General features: G+C 35.6%; 1 protein-coding gene across 2 annotated transcripts in view; it reads left to right on the top strand.

The window, feature by feature from the left end:
* Klhl15 (kelch like family member 15) overlaps positions 1-25,086 on the top strand; it is a 44,510-nt gene extending 19,424 nt beyond the window's left edge. For both annotated transcript variants that reach the window (XM_085684728.2, XM_048449803.3), the window contains exon 4: positions 19,901-25,086. In XM_085684728.2, coding sequence (XP_085540854.1) covers positions 19,901-21,010 — 1,110 coding nt within the window. In that variant the 3' untranslated portion in view covers positions 21,011-25,086. The remainder of the gene's footprint in view (positions 1-19,900) is intronic.
* Positions 25,087-25,645: the final 559 nt, after the last annotated feature.

The raw sequence follows: 25,645 nt of genomic DNA, 5'->3' as shown, positions 1-25,645 counted from the left end.
TGAGATTCCCAGAGTTGGTTAGGAGTCAAAGTAGTTTTATAAAATATTTTATATATAAGAAGCTGACTTTGTTATATCTTATGTATTTAGTTGTTTTTAAAATACATTTTGTATGTGAAGGGTGAACCAGGTAGGTAGTAGAATAGTTCCCCTTTTGAAGTACTTTTAAGGTTGGATTATAATGTGATACAAATATTACAAATTTGCTGTAGCCTTTCATAATATAAACTGGGTTTATATTTTTTAAAGTTAATTTAAGTAATCCATGCTAGAATTGACATTGGGGTTTTTTACAATTTTACATGGTACATATACATTAAATGCATTTTATTATTTAAAATGCAGTAAAGGTACATATAATAGCTCTTGATGACCAATAGGCCACAGAGTGATTGTCTTCCATGTTCTTGCTTATTTCTGTTCCCCATTTCACTGTTGAATACTAACTAAATTTATCCCTGAAAACAGTATATATGTCTAAAAACATTTTGACATTTCCAAATTGGTAGACCATAAATCCTCTATGTATATTCATCAAGCATCCATGTGTACACTTTAACATGTAAATAATTCTATTTTAAAATACTTTCTCTAAAACAACCTTGGCCTTTTTTATAAGCATCTTCATTTTTATATCAAGAGTCTCACTTGTGATCCATTCTTGCCCAAAGGAGAGAGAGCAGCTTCAGTAATTGCCTAACTTAATTGGTTTCTAATCACATGGTTACCTCTGGGGCTATGTTTACCTCTTGCATCTTTCCTTCTTTCTAGAAAGCACACAAAACTTTGTTGACAGACACCCTTCAGTTAAAATGCTTAGCTTTAGCTAGCAGATCATGTGAAAAATATAATCTCTGAAAAGGAGGTTTGTTTATGCCATTTGAAAAATAAACAAATTTGCATCTTTGAATAACACTTAGCAGACTGGCATGTTTTTCTTTTTTCCCCTCTGAACTGCTATGAAATGTCATTATCTTTAATAGAGAATTTTATGGAATTTTATCTTTATTCTTAGAATGTATTAATATGGCAGAAATAATTGAAACTAAAGAGTATTCTTGTTTTTGTTCAGAAAGAACAGCCCCACATCAACTATGTAAACCATTTGCTGCTTATGTTTTGATTTTTTTCTACCTTTACTATTGTTTTTATTGCTCTCTTTCCCTGGGGATTCATGTTTTGTCTTTATACATTAAATGAGGATGCTTTTTCACTACTAAAACAGAGCCCCCTACTTCCCCCATTTCAATCTAGATTGAAATAGAAAGTATTTTTGAAATAGAAAATAAAATTTCATCTCTTGTGGGACAGTATAGTGGTTAACTGAGAGCAGTTAATGATTTGTAAATGCTGAGCTGCTAGACTAGTCTGCATTTCAATTATCAGTTTTCAAAGTAGGCAGTTGTTCTAGTGGCTAAAATACAGTGTTGGGTAGGTTGTCTAGCAGTTGAACTTGCTGATTTCCTTTTGCACCTATGACATAACAATGGTTATCACCATTGGCTAAGCATGTGGTTTTATTAGGATAAAAATATCACTATGGCTTCTTTCTGAAATTACTTTCTTAGGTAAACTTAAGACCCAGTTGAGGAGAAATTTTTCATTTTTTTTGTAATACAAAATCTTTCACTTCTACTTGAATAATACCAGTAAGATTGCCTTAATAGTGTGTGAGATTTGTTTATTAAAACGATCTGTGACTTTTTAAATGTTGAGATGCACTTCAATTATGCAGATTAGAGGCCTTATCTCTAGAAATACAACTTGAAAAACCAAACTATTAGGGAGAATTTGATTGGCAAATACATATTAGATAAGATTTGGCATGGTGGCATACACCTTTGATTCCAGCACTTAGGCAGAGGCCAGCTGTAGAGACACCCTGTCTCAAAACAAAGAATTTAGACATCATGTGTTTTATATTTCAAGCTCCTTGAAAATAGTATCCATGTATTTTTCTTGCAAGTCCCAAACAAGGCCTATTTTTTTTTGGTTTTGTTTTGCTTTTTTGTTTTTTGAGATAGTTTCTCTATGTAGCCCTGGATGTCCTGGAACTTACTCTGTAGATCAGGCTGGACTCTAACTCACAGAGATTTGCCTGCCTCTGCTTCACTCCTAAGTGCTGGAATTAAAGGCGTGCCTCACCACTGCCCTGCTCAAGGTCATTTATTATTGTTTTAGGTTTTCGAGACAGGGTTTCTCTGTGGAGCTTTGGAGCCTGTCCTGGAACTCACTTTGTAGACCAGGCTGGCTTCGAACTCACAAAGATCCACCTGTCTGCCTCCACAGTGCTGGGATTAAAGGTGTGTGTCACCACTGCCTCGCTCAGGGCCTTTTTTTTTTTTTAAAAAAAATAACACATTGATTATGTATACCTAGTCCTAGAGTGGGCATAAAAGTGTAAAGCTAAATCCATGCTGGTCCTTTTTAGTAAGAGAGTCTCCAGGGACAGGGAGTATAACTACTTTTGATTTGTGGTTTTTATCCCATTTTCTGAAATTTATAAAAATGGATTTTTTTCTTCAAGTAAGGCTTTTTACTCTATCCCAGGCTGGGCTTAAACATGTTTAGAACCCAGGTTGGCCTCGCACTCAGGATAATCTTCCTGCCTCAGCTTTCTCAAGTACAGGAATTATATGCATGTACCACATCTGGCAGGAAGTGTTGATATGGCCTTATTTTAGCTTTTATGTGTTTTAAATTTTCTGTTGTAAATTTACTTAAACATACAAAAAAGCTGAAAAAAAGAATAGAATGATCACTCCAAAACAAACATAATATGTAAGTTAATAGTTGTTAACATATTTGTTAGATTGGTAGAGATTGTATAGTCTTTAGTATGTGTTCTTTTTTTTTCCTTCTTGACTGACTCAGTGAATATTGTAGAGCCAGGCAGTGGTGGCACATGCCTTTAATCCCAGCACTTGGGAGGCAGAGGCAGGCGGATCTCTCAATTCAAGGCCATTATACCAGAACTACATAGAAACCAGGTTTCAAGAAAAAACAAAAACAAAACAGAATGTTGTAGGCATTGTGACCATTCATTCCTGTTTCATGTATCATCTCCCAAGATTAAGGCTATCATCCTACATAACCAAAATACTATTGTTATGCCTAAGAGAATTAACAATATTTTCTTTAACATCATGTAACATCCAGATCATTTTCTGTTAGTTCAAAGGTGTCTTTTGGTTGCTTTTCATGAACTCAAATTTAATCCAGATTTGCACAGTACATTTGGTTGTCTTTGTTTTAATTTTGAATTGCCTCCACCTTTCTTCACTTGTTTTAAGGATGTTCAAACATATGAAAAGTTGAATGAATGTTGTAATGAACACTTGTATCATGTGTAGCTGTTGCTTTTCTAGCCTTTGAAAATAACTTGTAACTTGTAATCATCAATATACCTCACTCTTAAATACTTAACTGTATTTCTCCGATGAGTAAGGATTTTTCTTATTTAAATACAATACTATTTTTACCTTAGGAGCAGTAACACTAAGACCCATCATCAAATTGCTAATGCATATTCTAGTTTTGCAGTTGCTTCTAAAATCCACTAGAATCCAGTGTTTTTGTATTGCTTTTTGGCCATCATGTATATCTAAGCTTTCTTAATCTATAGCAACCTTCACCTTTCTTTTCTTTCTCTTTCTTTTCTTTTCTTTTTTCTTTTTTTTTTTGAGAAAGACTAGAATGTGTTTCACATTCTGGATGTATTCTAGATGTGTCTGATTATTTCCTTGTGTTGTTAATTTAGTTTCTTTATACTCCTTGCTTTCTGTTAACACAGCTACATTTTAGCGTCATGTTTTTTTTTTTTTATGAACAATTACAGGAAAATACTATAATGCCAGAGGAAAAACTCGGAAAACCATTTAGTTGCTCTGGTTAGGCTTAGAAAATCATCATTCTTTTTTTGTATTATGTTTCCAAGCAGCTCATATCTGTGACTAAAACCAAAAATTTTATTCACTCTGTTCTGTGTTCAGTTTCGTTTAGAGTAATAAAAATTTTTTCCTTAAAGAAAAAGTAGAATACTTTGGTTTATTGGAGTTAAAACTATGTGTAGGGTTAAAATTGAAAGAGTCCTTGTAATAAAGAAGTGAGCCTGAGACTTCGGTTTGTAGTATAAGCTTAGTATGCACTATATTCAGTCTCCAGCATGACCCAAATCAGGTGTAACTGGCTTGAGTTCCACTGTTGAAAGATTAAGACAACAAACAGGGGGACTGGAGAAATGACTCAGCAGTTAGGAGTACATGGCAGCTCACAACTGTCTGTAGCTCCAGTTCCAGGGGATCCATGACACCATGGATGCACATGATGCACATAGATATGCATTCAGGCAAAATACTGAATAAAATAAAATACTCATAAAATAAATAAATCTCTTAAAAAGGGAACAAAATGGATGTTTATTATCTCTAATTTACTTTGGAACTAAGAATTTTAAACGTAGGACCTTAGTGGATGCTAGCTAGTTAGGCATTCTACTACTGAACTACATCCCTAGACTTAAATAATTTTAAGATTGATTACATATTGAAATTGCACTTTGAGTATATTGAGTTAAATATATCAAAATAAAATTTGACCTTTTGTGCTTTTTAAAATGTGGATAGTAGGGCATGTAAAATTTTGCATCTTTTGGCTTTCATTTGTCATTTGGATTATATTTTTCTAGCAGAGTGTTGCTCTAAAGTTAAAGTGAGTTTTCATTAGCAACCCTGAATATGCGTGTAGTAAACTAATTTTCTCATATTTAGCCCGTTCTCCCTAATTTTCACCCTTTGGTTATATACAGTTAGTGTTAAAAAAAACCTCCCAGACCTGAAGAGATTTATAGTGTGTTTGATGAAGATTAACTGTTAATGAGTGTAGCATCTTTCTTTGTTAGGACCCTTTTTTTCTATCATCAGGAAAATAAGCACCTATACACAGCTTTGGGAAGAAACTTCTTCCTGTAATAGTAGCTGTCAGATAGAAGTGATGGCATCTTACGAAGCAAAAGAAGTATTCTGTTTTTCATTGAAGAAGAGTTCTACCTAATAGGATCTCAGGAATCTGAATAAGGCCCTCTAGCTCTGTCCAAATCACTAGAATTACTAGGTTTATTCTACTGCCTTATCATTCCCTGTAAACCCTTCTGAATTTCTCTCAGCTCAGCACACTGCCTCAATTTATGCTGAGTGCTCTGTGAACTCACCCCAGGCCAAGGTTTCTAGATTTCCTGAGTTCCTCAAAGGCATCTCTACTGTTTATTGTAACACTGAAACAGACATGCGCGCACCCCACCACCCACACACACACACACACACACACACACACACACACACACACACACACAGTGTTTTGTGTGTGCATTTGCATATGTGTTTGCCAGGTTGTGTCCACTAACTGCTTTCCACATAGGTATAGAGTCCAAAAGTTATCCTCATTATATAGATAAGAAAACAAGTTCAGAAAGTCAGGGATCTTATTCCAGAACAAGTGGCACTGTCCAGACTGGAATCCAGGTCTGTTTATTTCTCATGTCAGTGTCTTTCTTAAAGCTGCTAGGCTAATCAGAGCCCCTGGAGGTACATAACACATGCTGTTTACCTGTGATTCACCTTTAGTCATTTAGAAGTTGTTAGTAGAATTAGGAAATTCTAAAGTGATAGCATGAACAACACAAACTTAAGAAATTCATACACCTGAAAGAATATAAGGTATGAAAACACATTTTTGTTGTTACTGTTTAATCAAACCTCACAATTTCAGAGTCTTTTTTAAATTTAGATTTTTATGGTGCTGGGTGGGGATTATACCCATGTCTTCACATATTTTAAGAAAGCACTTCACCACTGAGCTACATTTCAAGTTAAATCTTGTCTTTAAGATTTATTTTTTTGTGTGTCAAAGATTCTTAGTTTTGAAACTAGACTATAATTTCAGTTTTTACTTAAGCAGTTATCTTTGGCATGCATTTTTACTAGCTTTGATGGCCTTTGCATCTGTTAACAAGGAATAAGGCCTGTTATCACAATGAATTTCAGTAGATAAAGTTAAATCATTTAAATTGTGCTCTTTGTTTTATTTTTTGTTTTGTGATAGGGTTTCATTGGTAACCTAAGCTTGCCTGGAACTCACCATATAACCTAGGTTAGACTTGAATTTAAGATAATTCTTCCACCTTAGATTCCTGAGTGCTGCCATTATAGTTGTGCAGTTGTGAGCCATTGTACCTGGCTAGTCTTGTTTTGTTTTTGTTTTTTGTGTTTTTTTTTCTTTTTTCTTTTTGAAGCAGAATTTCTCTGTGTAACAGCCCTGGCTGTCCTGAAATTTGTTCTATAGACTAGATTGGCCTCAAACTCAGAGATCCACCTGCCTACCTCTGCCTCCCAAGTGCTGAGATTAAAGGCATGCACCACCACGGTCTGGCTTAAAAAACAAGAAACAATATGGGTCTGTCAGATGACTGAGCAGATCAGGGCACTTGCAACCAAGCCTTACAACCCGAGTTCCATCCCTGGGACCTAAATGGTAGAAGGAGAGAACTGACTTTCAAAAGTTATCCTCTGACCTTCATGCATGCCATGACTGTACATGGCCACACATACATACATAGATACAATAAATTATCCAGTAAATGCATATTTGGCAAAATACTTTACACAAAAGGCCTTCTTTGTAACAATTTTTAAGATTATATATATAGTGTTCTGCCTGCATGTATGCCTGCATTCCAGAAGGGGGCACTAGATCTCTTTATAGATGGTTGTGAGCCACCATGTGGTTGCTGGGAATTGAACTCAGGACCTCTAGAAGAGCAGTTAGTGCTCTTAACCTCTGAGCCCCAACAAAATTGTTAAATTATTGATTAGAACACATTTGTTGATTTCTTTAATATAGTGACATAGCAGGAATGGTGGTTCCTATAATTCTAGTACTTGGAAGGCTAAGACAGAAGGATTGCTTAAGTTTGAGGCCATCCTGAGCTACAGTGTACATATGATTTTGTTTCAAAAAGCCAGAAAATAAATAATAAAACATAGTTTAGTGGCATCTTAACATTTTTTTTATTTTGATGTTACTAGGAGGTAAGCCAGGGCCTCACATGTGCTAGGGAAATGTTTTTCCACTTAGCTACAATCTTGAGTCCATATTTTAACATTTTTGAACAGGAGCATCTTCATAAATCATAAATATGCATAAGGTAATACTCAGCATGCTGTTGACCCTCTAGATATTATATTAATATGAATTAGCTTCAAAATTATTAAGTCCTGTGAGGATAGCAAAACAAATTAGTTCTGTTCTGTATTTAGGGTTTTATAGTTGATTTGATTGCCTGTTTATTAAGGAAGCAGACTATATAGATATATTCTCCTTTAAGTAAACTCATCATTTTTATTCCAGACACATTGTTTCATGAACTACCTCATGATATTCAAACTGTATAGTGTGGTTTTCCCCCCTTATTGGTTAAGCATAATTCACTGTTTTATCTCAAAACTGGATTTATATAAAAATTATTATTTTTTCTGGTTAGAACACCCAAGGGCATGTACTCTACCGCTGGGCTGTATGACGAGTCCCTACAGTTTTTTTCAACGTGCAATGCTAATATTTTTTAGGAAGAAAAGGCCATAATGTGTATCTGTTGTGTGTACAGAATTTAGACTAGTACTTTTTCTATCACTGAGAATATATTTGTACTTAATAAATGTTTATTTTGGGACTATTTACTTCTTTGGGCTGGCAAGATGGTTCCGTGGGTAAAGGTGCCTGCTGCCAAGCCTGATGACCTGAGTTCAATCTCTGGGACGTACATAGTGGAAGGAGAGTGTTATCCTCTGATCTTAATCCATACACAATGGCATATACATACCCATAGATATGTAATATAATATTTACCACTTTGACAATTTTGATAGCTTAAAATACGTCTTTATTAGTGAAAATTCAAGTCAGTGAAAATAATATTTCAGAAAAACTTTCTAGCACTTTGATATTTTAAGACAGGATCTCATCTAGGCCAGGATGGTTTTACTTTCTTGCCTCAGCTTTCTGAATGATGGGATTATAGGCCGGTGTCATAACGCTCACCTACAGTTCATGGCTTTAAAAACTGAAACTAAAAAACTAAACCTTTAAATTGAACCTTTAATTCCAACACTCAGGAGGCAGAGGCAGGCAAATCTCTGAGTTTAAGGACAACTTGGTCTAGTTTCAGGACAGCCAGAGCTACATAATAAGACCTTATCTCAAAAACAACAGCAACAAATCCCAAAACAAGACCCTGCAGTGGTGGCACACTCTTTTAATCCCAGCACTAGGGAGGCAGAGGCAGGCAGATCTCTGAGCCTGGTCTACAGAGTGAGTTCCAGGACAGCCAGGGATACACAGAGAGACCCTGTCTCAAAACAGCAACAACAACAACAACAAAAACCAAACAATAAAACAACCCCCCCCAACAAAAACCCCTACATTTTGGTTTCTTGGGAAATAGCTCAATTGGTATAGTATGAGGCTCCAAGTTTGATTCCTAGAACCCATGCAGGAAAAAAGTCTGCCATGGTGCACATTTATAGTCTCAGCACAGAGGTGTTAGAGTCCTGGTGACCAGCCTAACTAAATTTGCCAATTTCATGCCAGTAAGAAATCCTGTCAGAAAAACAGGTAAACACCAGAAGAATGACATTCAAGATTGACCTCTGGTGACCACATGCATATATGCATACACACCCAAAAATCAAAGCTACATTTTAAAACAAGCCTAAAGCATTGTGAAGTCACCTAGGAACTGGTAGAATTCATGGATGAAGGTTTGAGTATCTAAAGTATGCCTTAGAATATAGTGGCTGTCAGTGTTCTTCACCAAACACTAATCCACAGTTTCTCCATCAGCATTCACAGTGGACTGTTAACATAGTTACTGTTCTTAATCTCATGCTTGTGATGTATTCTCATTAATTGAAATACAGCCCATGGGTAAAGTGTAGATCCTGGTATTATAGGTCTGCAGTCCTTTCATGTATGTTTTTGGAACATGCTGTCTGGTCCTGATACTTGCTTGAAGTAAAACTTAAATCCAGCAGTCAAACTGTTACTTGTAATTTTAACACTGTTTAGTCAAAACTTCTTGAAAAGACTTTGTTTATATCTAATTACTTCAGTTAGAGCTAGAATAAGTGGAAATTTTCTTGTAACCCCTCACAGTTTTAGAAATATATGAGAAAAAGTGCTGTGCTTATTTGACAGTAGTATTTGGGGTATGTATTTGTATTATATGTGCACATGTGTATTAAGTGTTTGTGTATGTATGTAGGGTGCTTGTGGTACATGCAGATAGAGGCTAGAGGAGGATGTTGGAAGTCTTCTCCTGTCACTTTGCACCTTAGTTTTTGAGAGTTTCTCAGTAAACCTAAAGCTTGCCATTTTAGCGAAGTTGATTAGCCCTTGAGTTCCTGGAATCTGCATTTCTCTGACCCCCAATTCTGGCCATGCTGAGCTTTTACCTGGGTGCTGGGGATTTGAATTCAGGTTCCTTGCTTTCATAGCAAGTGCTCTTACCCATGGAGCCATCTACCTAGCCCTGTAAACATATTTTTAAAGAAAGAAAATTAGACATTTGAGCAGAATTTCTGATAAGCTTGAGTTGTGTTGAAAAGTTTAAAATCCTCTTCAGCTATGAAATAGTATTTATGCAGATAGAACGCTGAATTGCTTAAATGAACAGTTAACTCATTTGCTCCTTGGAGTGAAAACAAAAATGGGTGGGTTTTCTTTTGGGAGCTAGACCAGCATTAAACATACTCTCAGTTACTTTGGTCTCCTTTTTACTAATCTTCCAGGCCCCATAGACTAAGATGCCCAGAATTAATGCATATGCAGGTTTTTTTTCCCTAAAAAAGCAACCCACAGTGTCTTTTATGCTTTGAAATCTGCTGTGTATACAGAGTACTTTTCCCCCCTACCTCTGACTTGGATTCAGTTTAGGCTTATAGTTTCTTCAAGAATATCAGAAGCCTAGATGTTGACTGCTATTAGAACCTTGATAAAGGCAGTCAGTATGTTAGGGGTTAGTTAGTATACTGGAACCTATTGAAAACAGGAATTTGAAAGCTCAATCTTGAGCCAGGCATGGTGGTACATACCTTTAATCCTATCACTCAGGAAACAGGCAGGCAGGACAATATGGTAAGAACATGTTTTCAAATAAAATATTTCAGTGTTTCCCTTTTTAATAAAAAAGAACAAACAAAGTCAAGAGAATAAGGGCCTCTTTGCTGATGTGTATGTAACCCTTTTGTTAATAAGTTGGGAGAGATAATAGGAAAACAGAAAATTAAAAGGATTAAAGGGAGCTGAACATGTAGAAAGCTTGCCCTAGCGTGGATTCATCTCCATCACTTTGAAAGAAAAAAGACAAAATGTTAGTTGGGCAGTGGTGGCACATACCTTGAATACCAGCACTTGGGAGGAATAAGTAGGTAGACCTCCATGAGTTTGAGGTCATTCTGGTCTACAGAGCAAGTTACAGGACAGTCAGGGCTGTTACAAAGGGAAACTTTGTCTCAGAAAACAACAACAAAAACATCAAATGTCAGAATGACTGGAGAAAAGGTTAGGAACAAGAAGGAACAAGGGGAATGTTTAGATTTTAGGCCTTGAAGTATTATTATTTTATTGTGTTTTCATGACAGGGTTTCTCTGTGCAGCCCTGGCCATTCTGGAAATCACTCTGTAGACCATGTTGTCTCAAACTCAGATTCACTTGCTTTTGTCTCCAAGTTCTGGGTTTAAAGGTATGTGCCACCTCGTCCTGGCTTGGAGTCTTAATTTTTTAACTTTATACCTGAGAATGAACCACATTTCCGTAAGCACTATTCCATGACTTATTGAGAAATTAATTTTAAAATTAAACCTTTTATTTGGCTTGCTTGCTTTACTATATTTACGAATAAAATATATAGTAGAGTATATTTCTGTAAATACAAAAAGATTCCTCATGAATTCTAGAACTTACTTATGTCGCATAAATAAAAATTATTAATTTTATTTTTATTTCTTAACTTTCAGATCATTTATCTTTAATAATCTGGAAGATTTTATATAGAGAGAGTTTTTTGAGACAGGGTTTCTCTGTAATTTTGGAGTTGTCCTGGAACTAGCTCTTGTAGACCAGGCTGGCCTCAAACTCGTAGAAATCTGCCTGTCTCTGCCTCCCGAATGCTGGGATTAAAGGCGTGTGCCACCACTGCCCAGCTCAGTTATTCAGTTAAGAACTATTTTAAACTAATTTCCTGCCTTTACCATTTCTGACAATGCTGTGTCATACTGAAGTTGTAAGAAAATTAAGCTTTCTAAGCACATTTAGTTTGAATTTTTATAAGTAATGTAGATATGGCTTAAAGCATGCTGGAACATGTGTACCCCCAAATGTTAACACTGGACCATTTTAAGTAAGAGATTGGAGCATCAGCATAAAGTCCTGAAACCAATCCCTCTCTGATACCAAGAGCCGAGTAATCACAGTATTACTACCAAAAGGATTGGCACCTAGTCTAAACTTATTTTTATCACCTTATTTTTTAACAAAGGGGTTTTGAATCTAACATTTTATTTTACATAAATCAGTATAAGCTTTAGTTCTGATGATGAATATTTTCTGCTTCTGAGGATAAAGCTCAGGGCCTTATGAATGCTAGACTAGGACTTTACCATTGAACCACACCCTTATCTCCCAAGCATGATTTCATAAAGACTTTGACATGGTAGTTTTCCAATACAACACATGAAGACTGCCCCACATTTTACTGACAACCAAAATTTTTATCAAATGAGCCAGGTGTAGTGCCACTTTCTAGCCCTGGGAAGCTGTGGTACAATAATTTCTGATAAGTTCAAAACCAGCCTAATCTACATAGTGAGTTCCAGGCCAGCCAAGGTTACATAGTATGACCTGTCTCATCACCAACCACCACCAAAAAGCCCAAATTAACCATAATGCAGCTGTGGTTTCTAAAAGTAAGGATTTGTTTTAGCACAAGCCCCATGATAGTACTTTGTTTTTAGGTATTTCTCTTGAGAAGATGAGATCATGATAGAGAAGTGAAAATGAAACTTAAAACCAAGATACAAGCTTACACCCATCATTATGAAGCTTAAGTTAGCATTTTTGAATGTAGGAAGAGTCAGAAGTGTCTGCTCATGAAACAAGTGTTTCCTGTAAGGAAGAACGTATCTAAAGGAGTGTGGCTCAGAATCTCACACTGAAGGAAATACTAATATAGAAGATTTTCTTTGGTTTCATGGAAATATATTTGACATTAAAAAATTATTTCATGACTGAGGATAGTATAGTTCAGTAAAAGAGAACTTGGCTAGCGAGTGTGGCCTTGAGTTTGATCACTAGGACTATTCAAAACATGAAACAGCTTATAGTATCTGTTGCTTAAAAACCTAATTTTAAAACTGTAGCTAGCTTTAGTAGATATTTAAAATTACAGATTTTGAGTTAAATCTAGTAGATTGTAGGAAAATACCTGTTAATATTACAAGTTCATTTTACTTCTTAAAATTTACGGTAGTATGAACAAGTTACCTTCAAAATTTGCTTATTTAATCCTGGCAGTGGTGGTACACACCTTTAATCCTGGCAGTCAGGAGGCAGAGGCAGGCATATCTCTGAGATTGAGACCAGCCTGATCTATATATAAAGTGACACTGTATAGTGAAACGCTGTCTCGAAAAAAAAAATGCTTATTTAGCAAATGGATTGTATAACATTTTGAGAAACAGAATTTTTGCTCTGTTCTAGTTGCTGTTTTTTTTTTAACATCTTTAAGGAACCACTGTTAGAATTAATCCTGTGTCATATTTCTTCCTTCCCTAACGGTATGCATATATGTGTGCACACAAATTAAATTAAATTGAAAATGTTTGAGGAAGAAATGGCCAACTGATAATTCAGACCACTGTTTTTAAGAGATGATATGTATGTCCTAGGATTTTATTGTAAAACAAAATGCCACTTTTAACAAAATTCCTAATGTATGAAAGCAGGAAAAGTGATAATCTTTCCAAGTGTTAAAACAAGTCAGCTTTTTATATTTATGAAAGGAGAAGGAAGGTAATTCAAAACATGAAGGAAGATATGTCTTTTTTTCTGTATTTGTTTTTTGAGAGCACCTGATGTACAGATGGCTAAGCTGTTACATGAAGGATGGATGATGCGAGAAATGCCTTTTTTTTTTTTTTAATGAAAAGATGAGTCACATTTGTTTTTGGGTAGCTCTCTTACCCAATGAATACACTTCGAAGGATTTCTTTCATATGGTTTTACCACTATGCTTTTTTAAAAGTAGAGTGCATGTGTATGTATAAATCCCTTAGGCCAAGATTTAGTAGAGGCATTAGTTCTACCTCCACAATGAAATAAGTAATTGGTTGTGCTTGTTGATACTGTGCAATTTTAGAAAAAGCATTGCAGTAAGAAGCTCTGGGAAAAGAGCAAAGCAGATCTAGAACTTGCTTTGGCCAAAAGCAATTGGAATTAAATTTCTTTGGTTGGAAGGTCTTTGAATTAGCTGTTTCAAAAGGCATAAATTCCATTATTGGAGACTTAGGGGTAGAACAGTTTGATTGGGCTTGATCATAGAATTGAAGTAAATTTTGTAAGCTCTTTAGAACCCGGTTTTCAAAAGAACACAATAGAATGCATGGGGAAGAGGACAGTGAAACTAGAAGATTAGGTAGAAAATGCAAGACTGGAAAATGATTCCCAAAGCAGGTAAGCTGGGCCAGTTTGATGAGATCTGTAAAAACCAGTGTTAGAATGTGGAAGGGGTTGTCAGGTCATTTAGCCTAGTCTTCGGAGACACTGGAATCCCTAGTTACTGTTCCTACTGGTAGTCATTACCTCTAGTATCAGAGGGCTTGTTGTCTCCAGAGATCCAGTTGTCTTGATTTGGGGCAAATTGGGTACCTTTTAAAACTGATTATTACAAAAAAAGGGTTATGACCCTTGTAAAAAAATATATTCTGACCCATATAGAATCAAATTGGGGTAGACCTGGGGAACTTGCTGGTAGTTGTGTATTAAACATATACGTGGATCCCCCCACATGTGCTTCCAACTATAAAATAGTTGATTTTTATTTAAGAATATATGTACTGTTCTTTGGTTTTCCTCATTTAACATTTTGAATATCTGTCAGTACATTTTGGGTTCATTTCACATCATACACAATCATTAAAATGATGGTATATGCCCATAGTTCATTCAACTAATTATTTTTTCTTTGAGATAGGGTCTCTGGTTGGCCTGGAACTTAGGTTTATCTATAGCTCACATAGATCCATCTACTCTGCCCCCCAAGTTCTGGGATTAAAGGTGTGTGCCACCTGAGGTTTTTTTTCTCTCTGTTAATTTCCGTTTTTTTTCTAATTTTTACTTTAAGATGCTTTTTGTTTAATATCTGGTACTTTGTAAAGATTCAGCATTTTACTGCATTCTTACAGTTTCATTCCGAAGCTCTTCATAATACTTGCTCTATGAGCTTGTTTCTTAGCATCTGAAGTCCAGATAACTGCTACATCAGTTACTTTCTCATTTCTCTCCTCAGGGTGTTTTGCAGTTAAGGAGTTAGTGTTATACTTCACAGAACTTCCAAGCCTTCCTAAGCTTCCTTGCAAAGTTCCTGATTTTTTTCTTGGAAAAACTTGAGAGCTTCCTGTCTAGCATATGAAGCTTTCTCCTTTCTCAATGTCTGAACAAGGCTGCTTTCTGTAAAGTAGTGTTCTATTAGTATATTAGCAGTCATGTTTCAGTTAAGTCCAAAATAGGTTCCGCTCACTTCTGTCTCTCTCTACAGACTAACCTTTAATGTAACAGCTAATGAATTTTGTACATGGGCACATGACAGACACTAAACTAAATCCTTTGCACTTGGGCTATCTCAGTCATCTTCTGCTCCAAAATTAAGAAACATAGGTGATATCCCAATAAAGATGGTTGAATAGTTAAGAGCTCTGGCTGCTCTTCCAGAGGACCCAGGTTCAATTCTCATATAGCAGCTCATAATTGTCTGTAACTCCAGTTTCAGGGGATTCGACACCCTCAGACAGTCACACATGTATGCCAAACACCAATGCACATTTAAAAAAACAAAAGGTTCAAGGTTGTACAGCTAATGTTTTCCCAAATCAGAAATTGAATCCTTAATCTCCATACTGGATTGCTTGTCAAGATGTTTAATTACTATGCTGGACAAAATTCTGTTATTTAGGAATTTGTGTGGCACCCAGGCCACTGGTTGTGCACTTTAAACCCTTAAATTTGTAAGTTGGGGTTTATGGTCCCTGCTAATTTATTTTTTTCTCTCTCCTCTCTACCTCCCTTTTCTTTCTCTCTTTCAAGATAGAGTTTCATGTAGCTCAGGCTAGCATTCATCTTCCTATGTAGCTGAAGATGACCTTAAACACCTGGTCTTTCTGACTGGTAGGATGATTAATTCTTGTTAATCATACATCATTAATTCTTGTTAGTCCATACTTACAGAGTATGAACTTTTAATTCCAACAAATCGATAATGAAATGATAAATGAATACAGCACACTATTAGACAATTTATAGAAAGAGTGAATAAGAAAGGAAAGTAGAAAAACATTCATTTTTACTCATGAAATTTTAAACTATTATGTCTGCACACCTCCCCGAACAAAACAAAACAATATTTCACTAGGTAATCCAGTTCAGCTTCCACTTAACCTACTGTGTACTGAATTCTAGGCATGTGCCACCATGACTGGCTTGAAGTAGAGTTTTGATGGTCTTCTTTTTTCAGGGTTCTGGGAACCAAACCCAGGGCTTACATAGACTAGGCAAGCACTCTGCAATTGAGTTGTATATCTCCAACTCTTTGGAATCCATTTAAAAAGATCTGTCTGTCTGTCTGTCTGTCTGTCTGTCTATCTATCTATCTATCTATCTATCTATCTATCTATCTATCTATCTATCTTGTTTTTTCGAGACAGGATTTGTTTGTAGCTTTGGGGCTTGTCCTAGAACTCACCCTGTAGACCAGGCTGGTCTTGAACTCACAGAGATCCACGTGCCTCTGCCTTGCAAGTGCTGGGATTAAAGGCGTGCACCACCATAGCCCAGCAATTTATTTTTTGAAACAGTCTTTTCTCATGTTACACACCAGTTCCCACTCCCTCCCCTTCTCCTGACCCCCACCCCACCCCCATCCACTTTGGGACCCATTTTTTTAAAATGGAAAGACTCCTTTTTACTTATAAATAGATACATGATAAAGAACCAAAAATATTAGTGAAATTCCAGAGGGAATCACTACTAATGTAAGTAAGCTTATATAAAAATGTATTTGGTTGGTATAATGCCAGGGTACTGTTGTTCTTCAGAAAAATGAACAGAACATACTGTGAGGGTTTGGGATATAGCTCAGTTGGTAGGATGCTTGCCTGACATTCAAGACCTGAGTTCAGTAATCAGTACCAATAAAATAACTGACTGATTCAGGTGATAATGGTGCACCTTTAATCCCAGGAGTTGGGAGGCAGAGGCAGGTGGATCTCTGGGTTTACAGAGTGAGTTTTAGGAATGCCAAGGTTACACAGGGAAACCCTGTCTTGAAAAACAAACAAAAATAATAAATAAAAATAAAGGACTAGATATTCTGTGAGCATCTTTCCTTGTTAATAATCAATGATATTATCCTTAGTTGCTGAACTATTATCCATTACCCCATTATTTCTCATAAGAGATTGAAGCTTTTTAAATATGTGAACTAAAATGATAAAGGATTGGGTCTTTTCATATTTTTCTTTATTGCAATCATTTGTTCATAGTTTTTATTTGCTGAATTCTTCTACATTTGTTTTAATAGAAAGAATTGAGCTGAATTTGTAATCATTGTCATCCCAGTAACTGATTTTTTTATTTCGAGACAGACTTTCAGGTAACCCAGGCTGCTTAAAATTTACTATGTAGTCAGAGATGGTCTTGCAGTTCTGGTCCCCATGTCTGTTTTCCAAGTGCTAAAATTACAAGCATGCACTAACACACCAAGCTAATCAGTTTTTGCTAAGGACAGTTATAGTTTCTTTTCTTTGTGATGAGTCATTAGGTCCAATCCCTTGCTAGGATTTTTATCTTTCTGGTTTTTTTGATATAGGGTTTCTTTTTGTAGCTTTGGCCATTGTGGAACTCACTCTGTAGACTAGGCTGACCTCGAATTCACACAGATCCACCTGCCTCTGCCTCCCTAGCACTGGGATTAAAAATGTGCACCTCAACCACCACCTGGCTAGCTAGGTTTTTTATTAATGAACATATTACTAAAAAAAATTTTCTATCCCGGAAGGAGGAGGAAAGGAGGGGAGCAGAGAAAAATGTATAGTTCAATTTTTTAAAAAGCCATGTAAAGATGGATTATACACAAAAGAATTTCTGTTCCAGCACTTGGGATGCAGAGGCAGGTGGATCTCTGTGAGTTTGAGGACAGCCTGGTCTATAGAGTGAGTTCCAGGACATCTATGACTACACAGAGAAATCCTGTTTTGACAAAAACAAATTCATTTTTTATAAAGCAGAATGGAAGCTGTATTCCCAACATACTGGAAATAATATGCACTTTAGAGTAAAATTGTCTTCAGATCCTGGCTCTGAAGTTTAGTTATGTAAATAACTTGAGCAAGTAAGTCACGTAATATCCTAAGCCTCAATTTTCTTAGCAGAGAATCAGGGATTGTTGTTGTTCTCTTACAGGTGGAATAATTTTAACAAGATCTACACATATGAAGTACCCAGCACAGCTCTTGTTTACCATCTTCTGGAGTTAGACAAGACATTTTGCCTTTGCTAGTCTAGTGAAGCCCATGGAGGAAACCTCCATATCAAAGTGATCATCTTATTTGCATAAATGAAATGCCTGAAGTTAAAAAGGACAATTATATTGAATACAGTTAAAACATTTAACTTTGATAACTTATTATATCCGATATCTTTTTGGACTTACCTGGGAGAATTCATAACAGGATGGATTAATGAAAAACACCTAAGAAGAGAAGAGAGAGAGCTCATATACCTGCTTTTGACTTTTTTTTGAGCTATCAATTTGGATTTCCAACAGACTCCTATATTTCCTCCTTCAGCACCCTGCCAGCAATTTTCCTGTCAGGGAAATGAATACCTCTCCCAAAGCCTAGCTGCTTTTCTCATATCTGTAATCCACCACTCATGTAATAGCTTAAGTCCACAAATCACATTAAAGTTCTTACTTTCCTACTCTGTCAAATTAATCATGGTCATCTGTAGAATTGTTTACATTGCTGAAGAAGGTACCCAGGTCCTTGCCACATGGTAGCCAAGTACTCTACTACATCTCTAGTCCTCATCTTAGAATAGTGAATCCTTGTTATTGAAAATGGGAATTTTTTTCTCTGCTGATTTCCAACATCCTGTTTTACAAAGTATTTATTGGCTAATTTAGGTGTATATATATATATATATACACACACACATATATATATATACATATATACACATATATAATATTTTATATTATATAACTTTTTTTTCCTAGGCAGGGTTTCTCTGTGCAACACCCTAGCTGTTCTGGAACTAGCTCTGTAGATCAGACTGGCCTTGAACTCACACAGATCCTCTTGCCTCTGCCTCCTAAATGCTGGGATTAAAGGGATTAAAGGCGTGTGCCACCACGGCCTGAGGCCTGACTGATACGTTCTTACACCTATATCTAAAGTGCTACTATACAGAGATGTGCTGTACTACTTCATACCTGTCAACTTGGCCAATTTATGCTCTAATTTTTATAAATATGCTTTAATTTTTATAAATATATCCTAAATTCTTTGAGGAAATAAGCCATTTCTTCTTTTTTTCTGAGACAAGGTTTCTCTGTAGCTTTGGAGCCTGTCCTGGAACTTGCTTTGTAGACCAGGCTGGCTTTGAACTCACAGAGATCTACCTGTCTCTGCCTCTTGAGTGCTGCTCTTAAAGGCATGTACCACCACTGCCTGGCATAAACTACTTCTTACACTTACCTTTCTATCTCCCAGTAGTGTTTAGTATAGTTCTTAAAAGTACTTCCTAAGATCTTGATAGTAGTCATGTTAAGGTAGTTCTACTTCCAAAATCTACTTATAGGATTTGTTGTTGACATACTAAATCTTTATGTCAAAACCTTCTGGGAATTGTGTATGTATATAAAATTTTCACTAACTCACTACCATAACTCTCTAAATGATGCACTTGAGGTTGTTTCATGGTATGTAATATTGGTTAAGAAAACTACAGATGAGGGGGCTGGAGAGATGACTCAGTGGTTAAGAGCACTGATTGCTCTTGTAGAGGACCCAGGTTCAATTCCCAGCACCCACATGGCAGCTCACAACTGTCTGAAGATCCAGTTGCAGGAGATTTGACACTTTCACACCAATGCACATAAAATAAAGTTAAATAAACCATAAAAATATTAAAAAAGGAAAACTACAGATGAGATCTTTTTCTAATATGAAGCCCTGTTTATGACCTGATCACCACTTGCAGCCTAGGGCCTAACATATAATAGTGTCTGATAATAGACTTTTTCATAAATCCTGTTCTGTTTAAAAATTAACTTATTCCTTAAAGAGAGATTGTTTACTTTTAAAGGCTTGGGGGAACATATATATGTAATTATAAATGCAAGCTACAGAAACAAATACAATGGAAAGGCTTTGTAGAAAACAAAGTGATTTTTCCAGGAAAAAACAGTTTTAGCAAAGGAGTCTTAAAATATCTTGATCATAGTAGGCATTGATAGTTTGTTTAACATTTATGCCTTATCTTTTGGTTAAATTCTTTTACTTGTATTCCTAGGTCAAAACATCAGAATTTTATAGATATTCTCGACAGCTACGCTATGAAGTTGACCAAGCATTGAATTACTTCCAGAACATTCACCAGCAGCCCTTGTTAGACATGAAATCAAGCCGTATTCGTTCTGCCAAACCACAAACTACAGTATTCCGAGGAATGATTGGACATAGCATGGTTAATAGTAAAATACTTCTTCTAAAGAAACCAAGAGTCTGGTGGGAACTGGAGGGTCCCCAAGTACCTCTGAGGCCAGACTGCCTTGCTATTGTCAATAATTTTGTATTCCTGTTAGGTGGAGAAGAACTGGGCCCAGATGGTGAATTCCATGCATCTTCAAAAGTGTTCAGGTATGATCCAAGACAAAATTCTTGGCTGCGCATGGCAGACATGTCTGTACCCCGTTCAGAATTTGCTGTTGGTGTTATTGGGAAATTTATTTATGCTGTAGCAGGCAGAACAAGAGATGAGACTTTCTACTCGACAGAAAGATATGATATCATTAATGATAAATGGGAATTTGTAGATCCTTATCCAGTTAACAAATATGGACATGAGGGGACAGTACTCAATAACAAATTGTTTATCACTGGAGGAATCACTTCGTCTTCCACATCTAAACAAGTATGTGTGTTTGATCCCAGTAAAGAAGGGACCATAGAACAGCGGACCAGGAGAACTCAAGTAGTCACCAATTGCTGGGAAAATAAGAGCAAGATGAATTATGCCAGATGCTTTCACAAGATGATATCTTATAATGGCAAGCTTTATGTCTTCGGTGGTGTCTGTGTGATCTTGAGGGCCTCTTTTGAATCTCAGGGCTGCCCTTCCACAGAGGTGTACAACCCAGATACTGATCAGTGGACCATCTTGGCATCCATGCCAATTGGTAGAAGTGGCCATGGTGTGACTGTCCTGGACAAACAAATAATGGTCCTTGGAGGGCTTTGTTACAATGGTCATTACAGTGATTCCATTCTCACCTTTGACCCAGATGAAAATAAGTGGAAGGAAGACGAATATCCTCGAATGCCCTGCAAGTTGGATGGTTTACAAGTGTGCAACCTACATTTTCCGGACTACGTACTGGATGAAGTTAGGCGTTGCAACTAATGTCATCCTTCTCCCTAAAAATAAAAAAGGCAAATAAAGCATTTGTAATAAAGTAGTTTAAAAGCATAAAGAAAAACCTCACCAGTTTTACTATCAAAGCCATTGGTCTAATATTGTAAGTTTTCATTCTGTGCTAGCATCTTTCTTTTCCTTTCAGTGGCCTCAAACTCATGCAATAAGTTCATTTAAAGCGCTAGCTCTTGAAACTACTTCCAAAAGCAGTTTATACTGCTCCACTTACCTGGGAAGTTGATTTTTCTGCTTTAAACATTTCTTTTAGATGTTAGTGTAGGATTTGTGCATCTTCTAAGAGAAGACCCAGTAAGTGTCACTGGATGTGATTTCAGTCCCTCTTTATCTGAACACTTTTTAGACATTGTTTTAGTCTGCTATATGTTTTGGTTTATTATTTAAAAGTTTAAAACTCTTGACTTTTTGCATGGCTTTTGCTGAAAATGCAAAAATTTAAATTTTCTACAAAAGTTTTTTATATCAGAACACTATTTCTAAGCTGCCTTCTCTTATCTGCATTGTGTTAGTGAAAGCATAACCATACTCACGTACATCCTATAAATATATAAGGCACATCCCTTTTATGCGTGATTAGGATTCTATATTTTTAAGCTAGTGCACTTGCACACACAGTTCGCCATACTTGTTGAAATTTAGATGTAATGTCGTTACTGTATTAATGTTTTTAGAAAGTTAAAATAACTGGAGTCCTCATTCAGTATCAAAGTAGTCTATCTTCCAGTCCATACTAGTTCAGTAAAATTTAAACTCATTTCTGAAACATGTATGGATAAAAACTTTTACATTTTGTTTTCAAAACTAAACATTAATATTTCATATTAATGTATGTTTTTCTTGTTTGAAAATGTTTTTCTATGCAGTCTGTTTAATCTTGGTTACCCTGTTTTAGTGAGAATCAGAGTGCTCTGTGTCAAGCTCTCACCTGCAGTGTGCAAGCACTTTTAAAGAAAAGTCAGGTAATGCCAGACTCCTAAGTAAAAGCCTCGTAAAAGTAAGTGCAACTCCCATAGTTTCTATTCAGTAAGGCTGCTGCAGGGGTGAATGTGGGGCAGCAACTCTTACACAGTTTGAGCTCAGTTTCGACTGAGAGGTGAGAAAGGAGTTATGATGTTACTGGTTATATCTGCTTGATCACTTTCTATAAAATATTCAGTGGCACTAGAGAGATATGTCAACCCTCAGCGTCTTTTTAGTTTCTGGAAGCTACTAGCATGAGGGATAGTCACCCGAAAGTTTGAAATGAATCTTGAATAGCTGTTTTAATGGCATTTATAATAAATAGTTTAGGATTAACTGCACATTTCAACTCTTCAAATACGAAGGAAGAAAATATAGCTGACAAAATTAAGAGTGATCCGTGTGAGTGGATCATTCAAATTGATGCCATTTTCTCATGAGCAGTCTGTATCTGATTAAATCTTACACTGGCGTAGCCTGCCAGATCTGTGGATTTTGGTGCAATATTGCAATGCCTTCTATATGGCTGCTGTTGTATAAATTTTTCTAGTACTTTGTTTTGTTTTATTTTTGCTGCTGGCACCATTGAACATAAAATGGAAGTGTGAAATAATGGAAATGTGAAGATTTTGGGTTTTTTTCTCCCCCTTCCCCTATGCTGCGATTGATAGTGTGAATAAGGCCTGATTTTTCAAAACTGTAAAGCCAAGTGTTTGAGTTTTAGAAAGTGTCAGGTACACTTTGTAAAGAAAACCTTTTTTTCTTTCAGGAATCAGAATAGTGGCTTCTTTTGTATGTGATCCTTCCATTTTTATTAGGTGGCCTTTCGTTTATTTCTGATTTCTGAAAATAAAATGATATTTGAGTTTCCCTTAGAATATGGTTAAAGGGTTTTTTATTTTAAAAATAAGTTTAATTATTTTGCTTTTTGAAACTATAGGTTAGCCATCTATTTTTTTCTAATATACTTAGAATTTTATTTGTGTCTCTTTAAAGAAAATGTCTTCATTATTTTTCTTGGTATCTTTTGCTGGAAATGACCAAGAAGAGGATATCAGACAGGGTACCCCATCAAAGGCTTTACACTCAGTGGCAGTTCTCTTTAGTTGCTTTGATACAACTTCATAGTCCTGTGTAGATCAACATCTTTGTAAACAATTGAATAGTCTTGGTCTTCCATTTGGAATATACAAGGCCAAGGTCAACGATTGTTTCTGAAAATTCATGATATCTTAACTTGAACTAATTCTGGGTTCAGCTTCACGTAAGTCATGTCTGACTATAATCTTAGTAGTAATCAGTTTTGAGCTTTAAGACTAGTTGCTATTGCTTGGGTTCTGAATGTATGAGGAAATCATAGTTCTAATTTAGATTATAAATCCACAAATAACTTACATTCCCTTTTAAAATTATGGTTTAATAGCTGCAAGAGATTTATTTTTGTTATACTAAACTATGGAAAATTTTTCATAGAATTTTTTCAAGCTTTTCTGTGCTTCATTTGGAACCACTTTGTCTATATGCATTGTATATGAACAAGACTGTCATTTTGAAAAACTCAGTAAGTGGTTTGAAACTATATGGTTTAACTGTTAGGATCTTTAAATGTGTCATCTTCCACTTTACATTTTAAATGGTAGACATCACAAAAATAGTAAATTTTCTTTACTTGCCTTTTAGTTGGCACCACTTATTCTCTTACATGTCTTTGACCTTCTAAGTTTTGATGTTAAAGAAAATCCTTGCACTACAGCCTTTTCATAGAGTACAGGATTCTCGTGTTGAAGGTTTTGTATTGGAAGAAATGCTACTGGTTTCTTAAAGGCAAAGCATTATAGAATGATTAACTTTCTTTGATAGCTTTTTCTGTGTCCTCCTCATTGCTCTATCTTGTATGAGTGTTACTCTAATTGTGAAGTACTTACTGAGCCCTTCTCGTATCTTTTTTAAAGCAGCACCTTTGGACACCTCATTCTGGGAAGCTTGCTTGAGTCACAATAAAGGACACACACACTTGTGTGGGGAAGAAGTGGTAAAATGGAGAGTTTTGTCTTAATTACATGAAACTAAGCTTTAAAATATTTTATAACAAATTATTTGAGCTGCATAATCTAAACATGTCAAACGTTTTGTGGGACTATTTTTATATATGTATATGTGGGTGTAGGTCATAACATTTCAGTTTATAATATAAATTGTTATTTCAGTTTATAAGCTATCTCTCAAAAGAGACTAGCTCTTTTGAGAATACATAATTTAAAAGTTTTAGACTAAAGTAAAACAACATAGACAATAGTGTAAATTAGAAATATTTGAGGGCTATATGGCAGTGGAACTGCTAGTGCCAGTTTTCTTGTTTGCCTACCATGTTTTCAGTTTGTTTTTGGTATTCTGAACATTTTTGAGAAACCATCCATTTGTTTAATTGCATTTAGAGTCGGTTTGGGAATAAATACCTTCTAAAAAGAGATTTATCTTAAAAAATTAAAGTCCTGAAAAATTAGTTTATTGAGAGTTTATTACTTCAATACCCCATAGGCATGAACTGGAATAGATAATTCATGGAAATCCTATTCTTTTACTATATCAGTATAGCTCCCAATATTATGTGAATAACATTGAGAATGCCATTAGCTTTGTTCCCTCTTAAAATTCTTGGGTTTTCTTTTGACTTCTTTGGGAACAACTGCATTAAAAGTTACTAATCAGTATATCAGTAAGGATTGGGTGTTTGCTTTCTGAAGGAATGTTCCTAAGAGGTGATCAGAAAGGTTCTTTTCTACCTAACTTGTTTATGCTCTATACTCTTGGGCATAATTTGTCTATAGAAAAATATTTTGACCTTTAGGTACCTTTGGAGCCAGTAGTCAAATAATCCTAGGGCCGATATTAAAATCTTAGGATAATTTAAGGTTTGCCTTTTATACCTGTTTTGAAAGCCTTTACATTTTTTGTCAGGTAATTTTTCCCAAGCCGTGGATGTAATCTATTCAACATGTTTATGCTATCCATTCTGTTTTTAAATTGAAAAAAGTTAAAAGTGTTTATGAAGAAAAGTTTAAATAAAATATTTTTAATCTTTAAAAGTATGTCTTTATCTGATTATTTAGTCTTTTATTTAATACTTCACATTCAAGTCATTAATAATTTAATAAATAGTATACTTTGTTATTCTTCAACATGCCAAGAAAAGTGTGATTTCTACCAATGTTTTCAGCAGAAGATTCAAATGAGAGCATTAGAGTGAGATGATTTATATTCTTATATGCAATAGAAATGATATAACAAAGCCAAATAATTAACGGTCCACTAACAAGACTTTTTCAGTTTTACAGAATAGAAATATGAGAACTGAGAAAAGGCATGTGATCCTCAACTTTAGTTGGTGAGCTTTATGTTTTCTCTGACATTTCTTTCATTGTTCTTTTTAAAAATAATTTATTTATTTTATATACATTGGTGTTTTGCCTGCAAGTACATCTGTATGAGGGAATCAGATCCCCCAGAAGAGGAGTTATAGACACTGGTGAGCTGCCATGTGGGTGCTGGGAATTGCACCCAGATCCTCTGGAAGAACCGCTAGTGCTCTTAGCCACTGAGCCATCTCTCCAGCCTCTTTCATTGTTCTTAAAGGTATTCCTTAAC

This window comes from Myodes glareolus, chromosome X (assembly GCF_982192425.1).
Source record: "Myodes glareolus chromosome X, mMyoGla1.1, whole genome shotgun sequence".
Classification (NCBI taxonomy): Eukaryota; Metazoa; Chordata; class Mammalia; order Rodentia; family Cricetidae; genus Myodes; species Myodes glareolus.
The sequence above is the reverse complement of the archived record's forward strand: the minus strand, read 5'-3'. Positions and strand labels throughout refer to the sequence as shown.